The 12,969-nt window shown below is 37.0% G+C and overlaps 1 protein-coding gene across 2 annotated transcripts in view; it reads right to left on the bottom strand.

The window, feature by feature from the left end:
* astn2 (astrotactin 2) overlaps window positions 1-12,969 on the bottom strand; it is a 325,617-nt gene that overhangs the window by 123,494 nt on the left and 189,154 nt on the right. For both annotated transcript variants that reach the window (XM_023961099.2, XM_078956323.1), the window contains one exon: window positions 7,966-8,116. In XM_023961099.2, coding sequence (XP_023816867.1) covers window positions 7,966-8,116 — 151 coding nt within the window. The remainder of the gene's footprint in view (window positions 1-7,965; window positions 8,117-12,969) is intronic.

The raw sequence follows: 12,969 nt of genomic DNA on the forward strand, positions 1-12,969 counted from the left end.
ATGAGACACAGCACTTAGCAGTAAACCAGGAGAGTCATAATGAATGGTGAAATGAATGAAATAAAAGAACCCCGTGCATTTAGTTTACACCATAAAGCACTAAACATCTGAGGTAAACTAGGTTGTGCAGCCAAGCAGGAGAAATCATGATGTTCAGTTTTTAAGGGCACCAAACTATAGGAACGTGCGAGGCATGGGGATCACAATTTTTTTTGGTCGGAATGGCACTCACCCCCACCCCCCCTCCTGGGTCTTCATGCACGCCTGAGGAAGCCAAGCAGAAATCTGGCTGCACAGTGACAGCTCATAATGGACTGTGCCACATGTTTTAATAAACTCTTGCATTCTGGGACTCTGTAGAACAGACTTTAAATGAGATCAGAGACAACAGTATCTCTCCTCTACAAAATTTGATTAATAGCTGTAGTTTGATGGGGCTAAATTAAAGTCTAGATTGGTGCTCAGAGTTGGAAAATACATCTTTGCCAATCTCAAATTTAAACAGCTTCCAGAGAAGTCCCAAAAGAGATATAAACCTATGAAAGATATGCAACAAACATCTTTCCATCTGCTAAGCTTCTGTGTATTTCCATTAGCATGACAGATACATTATGTTTGCTGAATGCCGCAATATGCCAGAAAGGAAAAAGCCTTGGGATGTGGCCCACCTTGAATTTGGTTGACGATATTCCAAAAACGAAAACGAATAAAAAGAAAGAAATGAAAACAACGTAGAAGAAACAAAGACTTCTGGACCGGTGCTTTCCTCTCACAAAATATTAAAAATATTTAATTTAACACGCTAGATTCAATATACAAACAACTAAAAATCAGCACAATTGCCATAGTTTCACATATACAGCGCCGACAGCAAGGTGTTCTGATTATTGAAACTACTAAATGTACATGAAAGGTTTGCAGAGGTGAGACCTGGAAATGAAAAGACCTTTCTCCAGGGCTAGGTGAGATTTAAAACATGTTACACTAGTATCTCTTCAGAGGGGTCTATTTTATTTTCCATTAGGAAGAAATTGGACCGTTCCTCAAATACATACTGATCAGCCTCAAGGTTACAACCAGTGACAGCTTATGTAAATCACACAGATTGTTGTAAAGTGCAGCGCCCGCTCTGGGGCAGTATAGACAGTACATTAAAGCACATAGAAATGATTACTTCTTTGAAAGCAAAAAATATGACCGATAACGTCAAAGGCATAAACATTGTTTATATTGTCCTGCAAAGAGGACTGTAATATTTCAGATTGTAGGTGTGGCTATTCGCAGTTTTGATGTTGGTGTGTTCACCATGCACAATAAAAGCATTTGAGAGACTGACACCTTATACAATGTAGTTCAAATGTTAAAGACTTATGAGAATTAAGTACAATACTTTAAGAGCAGGAGACATAAGAAATGAGTTTGTGCAATCAGTTATTCTATACGTTAAATGCAATCTATTACATTTTCAAGAGACATTTTTGTGTCTCATGGAAATGTCCACAGCAATACAGTGTGGTTGGTAGATTTCTCAACTTGGGTTGGAAGCTCTTGTTTTATCTCTGCAAGTCTTTTGACACCTAGCTTCAACCTGGAAGTTAAAGGGCTGCCTATTGATTGCGGCTTGTGCAAATATCAACCAGGACATTTACATAATGTTGCTTACTTCATACAATTGTGTGAACCCAATCATATTGACCTCTGATTGGAAGACCACAGGTTTAGTTACCGCCCTGTCTGCCCATGGGCTGAGGTGTCCTTGGGCAAGACACTGAACTCCACATTATTGGTGGTTATTGGCACCAGAGTTCGGCAGCAGAGCTGCTATCAGTGTGTGAACATGTGTGTGCATGGGTGAATGGGACTGCGATTGTGAATCGCTTTGGGCCTTCTAGGGAGGTAGTAAAGTAAAGTATAAGCACACACCATTTTACTGACCAACACCCCATGAGAGCAGAGAATTTCCACTTCATTATTTTAGAAATATGCTTAGAAATACACTTTTTTTTGGTCATTAATCTATTTTTTTTTAATTCAAAATAATTGAATTATAGCAGTGTTATATTTTTTCTCTTTATATCAAAATAAGCGTATTTTACTTTTGATACCAGCATGCACAAGTTCCATTGAAAATAAAATACACTTGTGTCGAACAAAACCCTACTGCTGCAGCAGATTTACTTTAATTAAAAATGGAAAGTCACATCAAACACAGCATTTTCTATCATTAAGGTAAATTTTCTTCCTTTTTCTCCTCTGACAATTAAATATATACATGACAACAGTGGTGTATTTATTTTTACTTTTTTTATCTATACATGCACATTTAATTATATACTTTAAGAACTTTGCCTCCAACCAGTAACTAGGCATTGCTGTGCTGCAGATAATAAGAATATGTTCTTTAAGGTATTCTAATAATATACCTCACTGACAGCAGATTCAACCTTTTACGATCATTTGATTCAGTTATCTGACATGTTAAACATTTTAAGAAAATTAACCAAAAATACGAAACCATTATTTATTCAAACTGTTTGCATCCACAATGGAGAGATAAAAGGGCTGCATGTGGCTCTGGAGCCTCAGGTTTCAGACCTCTGGACTAGACTAAAAGGAAATAATATTTAAGTGACCTTAAAATTATCTTGGTATTTAATGCATGAACCACAAGTGTCAAAAATTTAAAAAAGCTAAAGTTGGAGTCCTGACAATTTTTAAACCAATTTTCATGAGCAAGTACAAGCTGAAGCCTCAGTAGTGCAGTCTTGACTGACGCGAGTGGGTTCAGCCAGCTGTTACCGTGCTTGTGAATTTCGCCGAAGAGGCTTAAGACTTCAGTTTTTCTCCAGCACACAGTGAGACATTTATTAAAACTTGGCACACAGGATTACAGGCACACACATATCCATTTACATCTCAATAAAAGCAACTCCACAAATGAAACCAGCAGCCTTTTCTAATCTACCTAAGGTCTAATCTACCTGCAGCAGGCAATTTGATGAAAGTGCCCACTTAGGGGGGGAGTTTACTGAGAGGACTAGACAAAGATTGCATATTTACCTAAAGCCATCAGCACACACAGACAAAAAAAAAAGCTTGCGAACAGCAAACATCTACAAATGTATTGATTTCAGTTGTTATTCAAAAATGGACTGCATATGCCTATTGGACAGTTTTTCTGTGTTAGGTTTAAATTACCGGTACCCCCTCAAATTTAATTGATTTGCCCTAAATAATTTAAATGAATTCCCTAGCTTGATGAACTCTTACTTCCTAAGGCTGTCAAGGAAACCACAAGTAGTGGTATGAACACTGTTTGCACCTAATTCGATGCCCTTGCTTGGTATTTCATCATTGTATCAGACAATAAAGTGTTCTCAGGTAGGGTCAGCAGTCTTCTTTTGCCAACCAACTAATTTAAATAGGATGCATTTTTTTTAACCGTCTGATATCAAATAATGAACCTGAGGTCTCTGTTATATATATTTTTTTGACTGCCTTAGAGTTTGCACTCTAAAAGAGAAACTCCCATGAATACTTATGCATCAGGGCCAGACGTAGAGTAGAAAGCTCAGGCCCCCAAGGTGAAAATTTACCTCTGTGCCTCAATAGTAAATACCAGCAGTCACTTTTTTATGCGAAAACAGAACTCACACCAAGTGCAAAGAGAGTAAATCTGCCCCTGTGTGTCAGTAATCACTTTGTTTGCAACATCGGCGCCTCTGCTGAGCTCAGTGGTCACAGAAATAAACCAGCATCCTCCCTGTTTTCATAGACAGTGAAAGGAACAAAGGCACAATAGAATAGTTAATGTCTCCTGCATGTCAAAACTGGCCCGACTAAATTATAATTCATTGCAAATGCATTTCGACTGTCTTAAGGGCAGCAGCCAGCCTTGAAAGGTACTGACTTTGATAATGGATTGTAAGCCCTGTGGCATGTCTGCATGTTAGCACCCACTGTGACAAGGGTGATTGTGACAAGTGTCAAGAGAAAGAAAAAAATAGCAGCTGTGTCTACGATTTTCAGAGTTAATCTCTAAGGGTTTTGAAGGCTTTGGTAGTTTTTTTGCAATAATTGGGGTACCATAGACACTGGAATGCCAGTTTTGCTTCAAAAGTTAGCCGTGTAGGTCTGCTTAAGCTCAAACTATAGAATTAATGAAATATTTACCAGTCAACATACATTTTATTTAAGGATTTGTGCATATTTCCTTTTGTATTTAATAAAACAAATTTAGGATTTGTTCAATTTTTGGATATGTGTTAAAGCTGTGAGAAAAATTTGCCATGATATACTGAGACTTGATCTGTGATAGACTTTGACAAACAACCCAAGGCTTATTAGTAGGCACTCATTCATATTTTATACCCTCTCTCTTGACTGTCCACCACTCTCACCCTGTGGGTCTCAGAGCTATTAATAATAGTGGCGTCTGATTCTTTTGAGGAATCTCTAGAGTCTCCAGCTCTTTATCAAATGTAAATGCAGCTGCCACAGTTCAAATACATTAAACATGGCTTGAACCCCTAATACAGATGCCTATTCTTTTACAAGTTGAAGTTATTTAATGCCATGCAAAGCATCCAGTAATAAAGAAAATACTCAAGTGGACATTAAAGTTTGTTAAGCGTGGGACAAGTGTTGTATTATTCCTTTACTGAGTAATATAAAAATATTTCTGGCAAGGTCAAAGTGGTAATAATTTACTGTGACCTTTAAAAAATGCATTTATGGTATAAATAAAACAATTTCTTTAAGAATTCAAGTTTTAAAAGGAAAATAAAACTTTTATAAGATTTTTTTTCAATGAAAGATATCAAACAAAGACCTATTAGTGTGAAAAGATTTCTATAACAAGTAGCAAGGCTTAAAATGTGTTTAATTATATGCTAAGACGAATGTATTTTGTTCATATGGATAGCTCACAATAGTTTTATGACTTGAAGTGAGTTTGATATTACAATAAATTGATTATAATTTGTTTTTTATTGGGAAACTTAAAATAATTGTGGTTCATTTAAAGACTTAAAATAAAGGTTTTGTTAGAATAAGACTACTTAAAGCTTCTCCAAGAAAAAAAACAGAAAACAAATCTTCATATTATTTATTAGAGTGGATCAGCAGCAATTAAAAATGCATCATTTAAGTAAAAAGTGTTGTAGCTGCTGTCAAAAAGTTCCCCAAATAGGATTTGTAAGCATTTTTAATGGTAATTTTCTGCAAAGGAAAACATGCAGTCATTTTTTTTCTGCTTGAAAGATGTTGATGAAGAGAGGAAAACAAGAGAATTGCTCAATATGTCTTTGTCTCTGTTGCCACAAACAACAAAAAGACCTATCGATTTATAGTCCCATCCAAGCTTTTAATGACTCACAGAATCCTCCTCCAGCAATTGAGACGGCTCATCAATTTAATTACTTTACAACGCAAGCCTACCTTGTGCTGTCCAAAGCCTGACATTAGAAGTTTTCAGTCACATTTAACTTGCAAACATGTCAGGAGAAAAGGTCAGCAATGCAATGTTACGACAAAAGCCAAAGTAAGGTTTAGGTAACAAACAGGGGCGGAGCTAGAACATTGTACACATTTACAATGATTAAAGTAGGTTGTGTTCATGATTTTTTTTTTTTTTTATCTTTATTGATAATGAGACTAATGTTGACTCAAAAACTGTTCTACATATATGAAAATATATGCAGAAAAATAATCTATAAAACCAAGAAAAATATTTTCCCACTTTAACAAAATTAGTTACGCTGTTATGATTTTCTATGTGCGTAAAAGAAATCCTCTTTAGTCCAAAAGCATATAGACCGATTGTGCTTATGTTCACAAGAATCGCAGGTGATGACTTCTTTTAACCACAGGACAAACTACTCTAAGTAATGCATGATTTTTGTAGAAATATAAATTACCTAATGATGTAGGATAAAACCATCTTCATCACGCTGCAACTGTAGAACAGTGACTGGTTTGAGACACCCCTGAGTATTTTGCATGAAGAGTTTGTTTGTTAAAGTTTGACATTGCAAAAATCAGGGGGTAGAAACCCAAACAAATGTTTCAGGTCATTTTCCAAGTTTTACCACAAATGTAAATGTGGAATTTCTCACAAGCTGTTACATTTTCAATATCATACTGTTATAAACTAAAAATACTTTTTATCAATTATTATTGTATTCAGAATTAGTGCATGGATGGTTGCATCTCAAAGGACGGAAAGCTACAGGTGAAAACAAAAATGTTAGGTTGTGCCCCTGGATGTACTGATCTCAGAGAAAACAAAGCAGCATTTTGTTTCTTTGTAAATTTGATTAAGGACAAAAAAAAGGAGTATAAGAAAGATATAGACATTTATACCGTACTTATCCATAACCACAAGTAAACATGTTGAATTATTTCTTATTCTATGCTAACACTATAACATTTATAATGATCTCAATTGTTGTATTAATATTAGGGGTGTAACGATTCAGATTCGATTCATGTCATAATTTGTAATTGGTTATACAAAAATCGATTCAGGACATTTTCAGCCAGAAATTCCACCAGTGTGAGTCAGAGATAAATACCTGGGTACTGAACAGTGCAGGTAAAGTTTTCCAGATTCCTTCTTTTTCTTGCAAAATAATCAAATTAAAATTAAATGTGGATACAAACAAACAAATAAACAAGAAATAAGGGCAAATCCATCATATTTTAGTTTCCTAACGTTCAGCACACTGTTTCCATCTCAAAATAATATATAAATAACATTGTTAGAACAATCTAGCACACTGTATGGTCACATGTGTGTTGTCCACTGTGATGCACTCGGTCGTTTATACGTTACAGTAAAAATAAATACAACAGTGCCTCAAACCAAATGCTACTCAATTACAGTTATTTTATTTTGAAACGATTTAATAATGGAATAGGTTATTTCAATTAACAGCTAAAATCAATCTGGTTGGATTGTAGGAATACAAATCAATTCAACGATTCATTGATTTTATCGTTACACCCCTAATTACAATCCTAAAAAATAAGACATGCATCACTCTGTTTTGCATACCAGTTAATGTGAAAATCTGAAAAATATAAAAGAATCCTTCTGGAAGAATGGAGTGTTTAAATCAGCCATAACAAAGTTGTTGCTGGAGGACAGAATTACATCAAAAATATACAAAGGATAGCTTGTGATAGCAGGATTAAATTGGAATTGATTGCTATCTTAAAAATGGGTTTTAAAAAGTGACAACTCAATTTCATGGGACCTTGAAAGAATACTGTTAACTTAAATCATCTGTCCCAGAATGCCATTTGCAGTGGGGTCAGAAAGTCTTTGGTAGTCACAGATTCTGCAAGTTGTCCCACTTAAAAAAGATGAAAGACGTCAGTAATGTTCATCCTACGGTTACATCAACTGTGAGAAAAAGAATGAAAAAAATAATAATTTTGGAAATCACATTGTATTGTTTTTAAAGAGTTTATTTTTCTATTGTTGCAGAAAAAACATATTTAGCTCCTACAAACACAAGATAATTCTAGTCTCAAAGACTGGTTACTTCTTCTTCAAGAAGCTCTTCTATCCTCCACTTGTTATCTGTATTTAAGGCCCATGTTAGAACTCATAATCTGTATAAAAGACACCTGTCCACACCCTTAAACAGTCAGTCTGCCACCTGTCCATCATGGATAAGACCAAAAAGCAGTCTAAGGACACCAAGAACCTGAAAAAGACTGGAATGAACCTATCTACACTAGAAAATAAGCTGTAAAGCATTTCTTTTTTATCATCCAAATACTTTTTTTAGTATACATTTTGTCTCTCACAGGTGAAGTGTACCTATAATGAACATTACAGATCCTTCTCATTATTTTAAGTGGGACAACTTGCAGACTTGGTGAACATCACCTACTGTTTTTCCCCACTGTAGATACAGAAAAAAAATAAAAAAGGAGTTAAAAAAATATACTCACCATGCAACCAGTAGAGTCTAACTGACGATCTGAAACACACTTGAAATTCCTTTTGCAGCCTCCATTCTCTTTGGAACAATCTCGAACCGGCCCAAAAGATGCCAACAGGTCTTCTACCGTATCAAAGTATGTGGATATCATTGCCTCTTCCCTGGAATAGAGAAATTAAAAAATGGAATTCTTTTTTTTCTTTGCCGATGTGTTTATAGAGCATGTAATAAGTGAAATGACTGGAACGAGTGAACAGGCATCTGCACCTAATTTCACCTGGAAGCAGCCTCTCGTAGCCTTACTGTCAGTTGTGTAATCATTAAAGCATTCATCCTTGACATCCTGTGTGACAATTACAGTTTTTGGTGACTCTTATCTTTGCTGCGGATAACAACCGGTTTTAACGCGGTTACTCCAGAAAAGGTTATATTACAACAAAAAAAAACAAAAATTGCTTGAAACCACAAATTCTGGAAGTGAACAAAATAGCAAAGAGGCATGGCAGCTTTGGGCTGAAGCTTTAATTGAGTTTTGCATCTGTTTTCGAAAGCAATTGTCCTTAACTGATGGCTTTTCAAAATGCAGGTACTACGAGGCACTTATTTATTTATTTTTTAATCTTGCAGGACATTTTTTTCCTGCAGTATGTGCCCATTAGGCTCATTTCCATTCACGGTAGGTCATCTTTGAAACTAACCAGTGAACTTGCAGTGCCTACAAACCATTGTTATGTTGCAAGGACTAACTGCCTATCAGGAATTAACAATTGCTGCCATTGGTGGAATTTTTGTCCTTCAGGAGACGTCCGCAATTGTTTCTAATGGGTTTCTGTTGACGATTTGTCGTGAATGAGCAAGTGCAAAGCACAGCCACAGGCAAGACGATGAGTCCTGCAACAAATTTCTTTTTTTTTTTTTTTTTTTTACTTTTTCTGTCCAACAACTGAGCAAACAGATGAGCGCTGAAAGCCTTTTGTGTTGGACAGGTTTTACTTTTACAAAAAGGGGTTATGAATCTTCAGATAGCCAGGGTGTAAATTGATATAAACCCCTTTATATTTTTTTTTGTTTATTTTTTTTAATTTATTTTTTACACTTTAATATATATATGCATTTTATTAAAGGGGAGGGAGAGGAGGGAAAGTGTGTGTGTGTGTCTGTGTGTGTGTGTGTGTGGGGGGGGGGGGGGGTAGTAGAAAAAAAAAAAAAATAAAGAGGGAGGGGGAGAAAGTGAGGGGATACAAGTTCCGAGTTGGTAATTTGAACAGGTTATTATTTTAAGATGTGAAACCTTTATCCTAGATCTCCAGAAAGGCAAATATTACATCCAAACGTGAAATTCTGACACTAAGATGAGCGAAAGATATCTGTCCGTCGATACACTGTGGGTTAGGAGGAGGGATAAAGCAGACAGGGAGCAGTGTGCACGTGGGGGTGGAGCTACATGCACGCTGCCAAAGTGAACCATGTGATCATAAGGGGAACCAGATCCTCCCCAGCTCGACCAGCCAGACCAGGAGAGAGGGGGAGATCCCCGGAAAAGGAGCGTCCCCAGCGACGGGACCCAAGCAGCCCAAGCGGGGGGCGGGGGACCACCCTCCCACCCAGTCAGGTGCAGAGGAGGCCCCCATCCAGCACCGGGAGGCATAGGCAAGGTGATAGGTGCACTCCGCCCTACCGGGCGGCAGCCATTGGGGCCAGCGGGCACTGGACACGAGATGGGGTCCAAGGACGAGGCCAGGGCCCAGAGGGCCCAGGAGCCGCCCACCACCCAGCCGGAGCCTCGTCACCGCGGGCCAGCCCTGCCACCCGGCCCATGCAGCCCAAAGATCACAACGCAACCAAAGCTCCACCCCTACCTTCCCCCACACTACACTAACCTCTACAGCCCCCCTCACTCAACACGTTCCTCAACCCGTCCTCCGTTATCCCCCCCGCTGCCCTTCCTACTCTGCAAAAGGGAGGGTGAGCCCCAGTGGGTACTGGCGAGGTAGCCCGCAGGCCTGTCCCCAGCCATGCACTCTCACACACACACACACACATTCTTCTGGTTGCAACAAATTTCACGACAATCGTGGTTATCAGGTTTGCCAACACTAAACTTAAATATTTGTTTTGTATTTATTAAAAAGGAAACTAAAATAAATTATATTGTTTCATGTTTTACAAACTATTGTTACAAATGAACAATATTTTTCTACCTAACATAATCCTAAAAAGCTATCAATTACAGAGAAATCAATTTAAAATGATTTTTTTTGTTTAAGTGAAATTCAGCTACAAAACCTGACTTCTCTGGAACAGTTGACACGATATTGTACATTTAATGCACTTTGTGTATTCTTTTTTGTTTTGCGTTTAGTGTAAAGCCAATTAACAAGCAAGACTTTACATTTTTTACATTATTACATATAAGAAATCTCAATATGTATGCTCCAATTTTAAAAATACACGTGTAATTATGTGTGTGTGTGTATGTGTGCTGGAATATTCAAAAGCTGCATCCTCAAAATATGAGAAGAAAAACGCAAAAAAATCATTACCATATTTCTCATTACGACAGTTTTTGAGAAGTACAGTGTACAAAAAATGTTAAATGTAAAAAGAAAAAAGTAAATGTAAAATAAAAAACATACTTATAACACACTAATTTTTCTATATTTGTTTGTTCCAATCTTACTGACGTTTAAAATTTTATTCAAAGGTTTTTCTGATGTATTTTTCATTTGCACAGCTAGAAAGGCTAAATGAAGCGAGCATTTGGAAAAACAACTGAAATATTCACTTTTTCTTCTCATTGATTCTGACATCTTCAAAACATTTCAAACAATAGGAGTTGTTGAGACTGAGGGAGGAGGAAAGCCTTTAATTGGCCTTTAAAACAATGCATTATATAGATAAGAGGCGGCACATGAAACAAGAGGTGAACAGGACTGTCAGAAAGAGAAATGTGTTGAGAGGGGGCATTTCAACCCCATCAGTGCACAGAGACATGTCAGTGAATCAGAATGCACGCTTCGCTTCGCTTCTGCGAGCGAACGCAGAGGCAGCTCAGCAAGTCTGGGACTGTGATGAGCACATACCTGATCCTCCTTTGCTCACAGCCACAGCTCACAGCTGATTAGGCTGCCATGGTTCACTTTTCATTTTGCATGTGTTAACCTTTAGTTTTTGTTAAATTAATGTTTATTTTTTTTACTTGATTCATTTAGCTGATGTTCGTCTTAGAGTCGGGGTCTTTTTCCCTATTTTTGGGAAATTCCAATCTGCTCTCGTCTGGAGCTCGATGATATCCTGCCTATACCTGTGATTGTTTTCAAGTGTTTCCGAGAGCTGATATGGAAGACACCAATAATCTGGCTAAACTGCCTAAAATGTGATTAAATGCCCCCAAATAGCAAAAAATGAAACATCTAACTCTACACTTCATGGTACAGCTCCACCCGTGCTATGACTAGTTTACGCTTATCAAACAAAGATAGTTTTTTTATTTGATTTTTAATGTGAATACATTGGCAGCACACAAATGGCATATCAAATTTGTTGGAGCAATAACTCACTGAAAGAATATTCTAGGACTGCTTTCCCACCAAAACAGTGTAGTAAATCCAACTTTTCTCTTTCAGTACCTTTTTTGCTGTTTTTTTGTTGCATGTTATTCATTGACATCAAATGATCTTAAATTGTGTTCATTGCTCAAAGAATAAAAACATAAGAACTAGATCTTCATTTTGTTGTTTATAAACTAGCTTACAGATAAGTAGGCTGGGAAAAGGTTGTAGAATAAGTCAGAAAGTTCCACTACGATCAGCTTTTGCTCTATTGTAAACATAGTTGATTTTTTAATTATGATGATGCCATTTTGAGACAAAATTAAAAAATAAATCTGTGTGGTTTTCCAGGACATACTTTCTGCAGAGTGGCAGTAGTTCATTCGAAAGTTGTGTGCAGGACGGTTGGCATTGAGTCCACCCCCACATCCCATCATCCATCTGTTTACACACTCTACTGCTAGCTTACATACTCTCACATCCCCAACTAAAATTACCGGTGCAACAAAAATAGTGAGCAACATTAGAGCTATGCAGCTATATAGTTTTGATTTTCCTCAGAGGAGGAAAGAGCAGACAAGCATTGTCAAACATTGCTTCTCAAATGGCATTTCTTCTTCTGCTCCTGATTCAAGACTTTAAAAAAACAATACTAAGAAAAGGAATTTTAGACTTAATTTTCTTTACATATCTACTCTATCAGAAGAAAAATGCTCCAAATAACACATTTATTTGGAGTGGGTTTTTAAACCATAGCTGCAGACACACTTACAAGAACTAAAATGTATAAATGTGTTAAGATGTAAGTTTGAGTTTCAAATGCACTAATTTATACCAGTTTATGTCAGTGTGAGATGATTTTGACTCATTGAAAAAAATAAAAAAGAGGCCAACATGGCTGGTATATGACCTCAATCCATTCACAGGAAACAGTGCATCCTTGTTTCTTGCAAACAGTGTGGTTGTGATCTTGGTAAAATGAAAAAAAGATGTCCTTTAGGTATACAAATCCACAAAAGTAGTCAAGCACAATATTCTGTACCTGACAGCATATCAAGCATGACATCTATTGGTTCCAGAAAATATATATTCTTGTGAACTATAGCTGATAAAATTGTTACCCTTCTGTGAACAGAATATAATCTCTCTTTGGAAAAGTTCTTGATTTTGGCAACATAGCTGAGTGATAGTCTGAGAAGCAACATGGAGATGAGGCTCACTATTCTTTCCAGCAATGGTAATGGGAATAAGTTCCTTGATAGATGCTGGATTCACTCTTATTTATTTTCCGTGGCGAGCTCTGCCAGGCTGTTGTGCAACTGACAAATTACCGGCTGGCGGATGCACAGCTGGACCTTCTCCAGGTCAATAGAAGGTCACAATCATGTAGTGAAAGAAAAATAAAACTGTTGCCACTGTTCCAGAGCAGTCAATTTTAGATGGTAGTCAACAATGGCTGTGAG

The sequence above is a fragment of the Oryzias latipes genome, chromosome 12 (genome assembly GCF_053564925.1).
Source record: "Oryzias latipes strain Hd-rR chromosome 12, Olatipes_Hd-rR_3.1".
In the NCBI taxonomy this organism is placed as follows: domain Eukaryota; kingdom Metazoa; phylum Chordata; class Actinopteri; order Beloniformes; family Adrianichthyidae; genus Oryzias; species Oryzias latipes.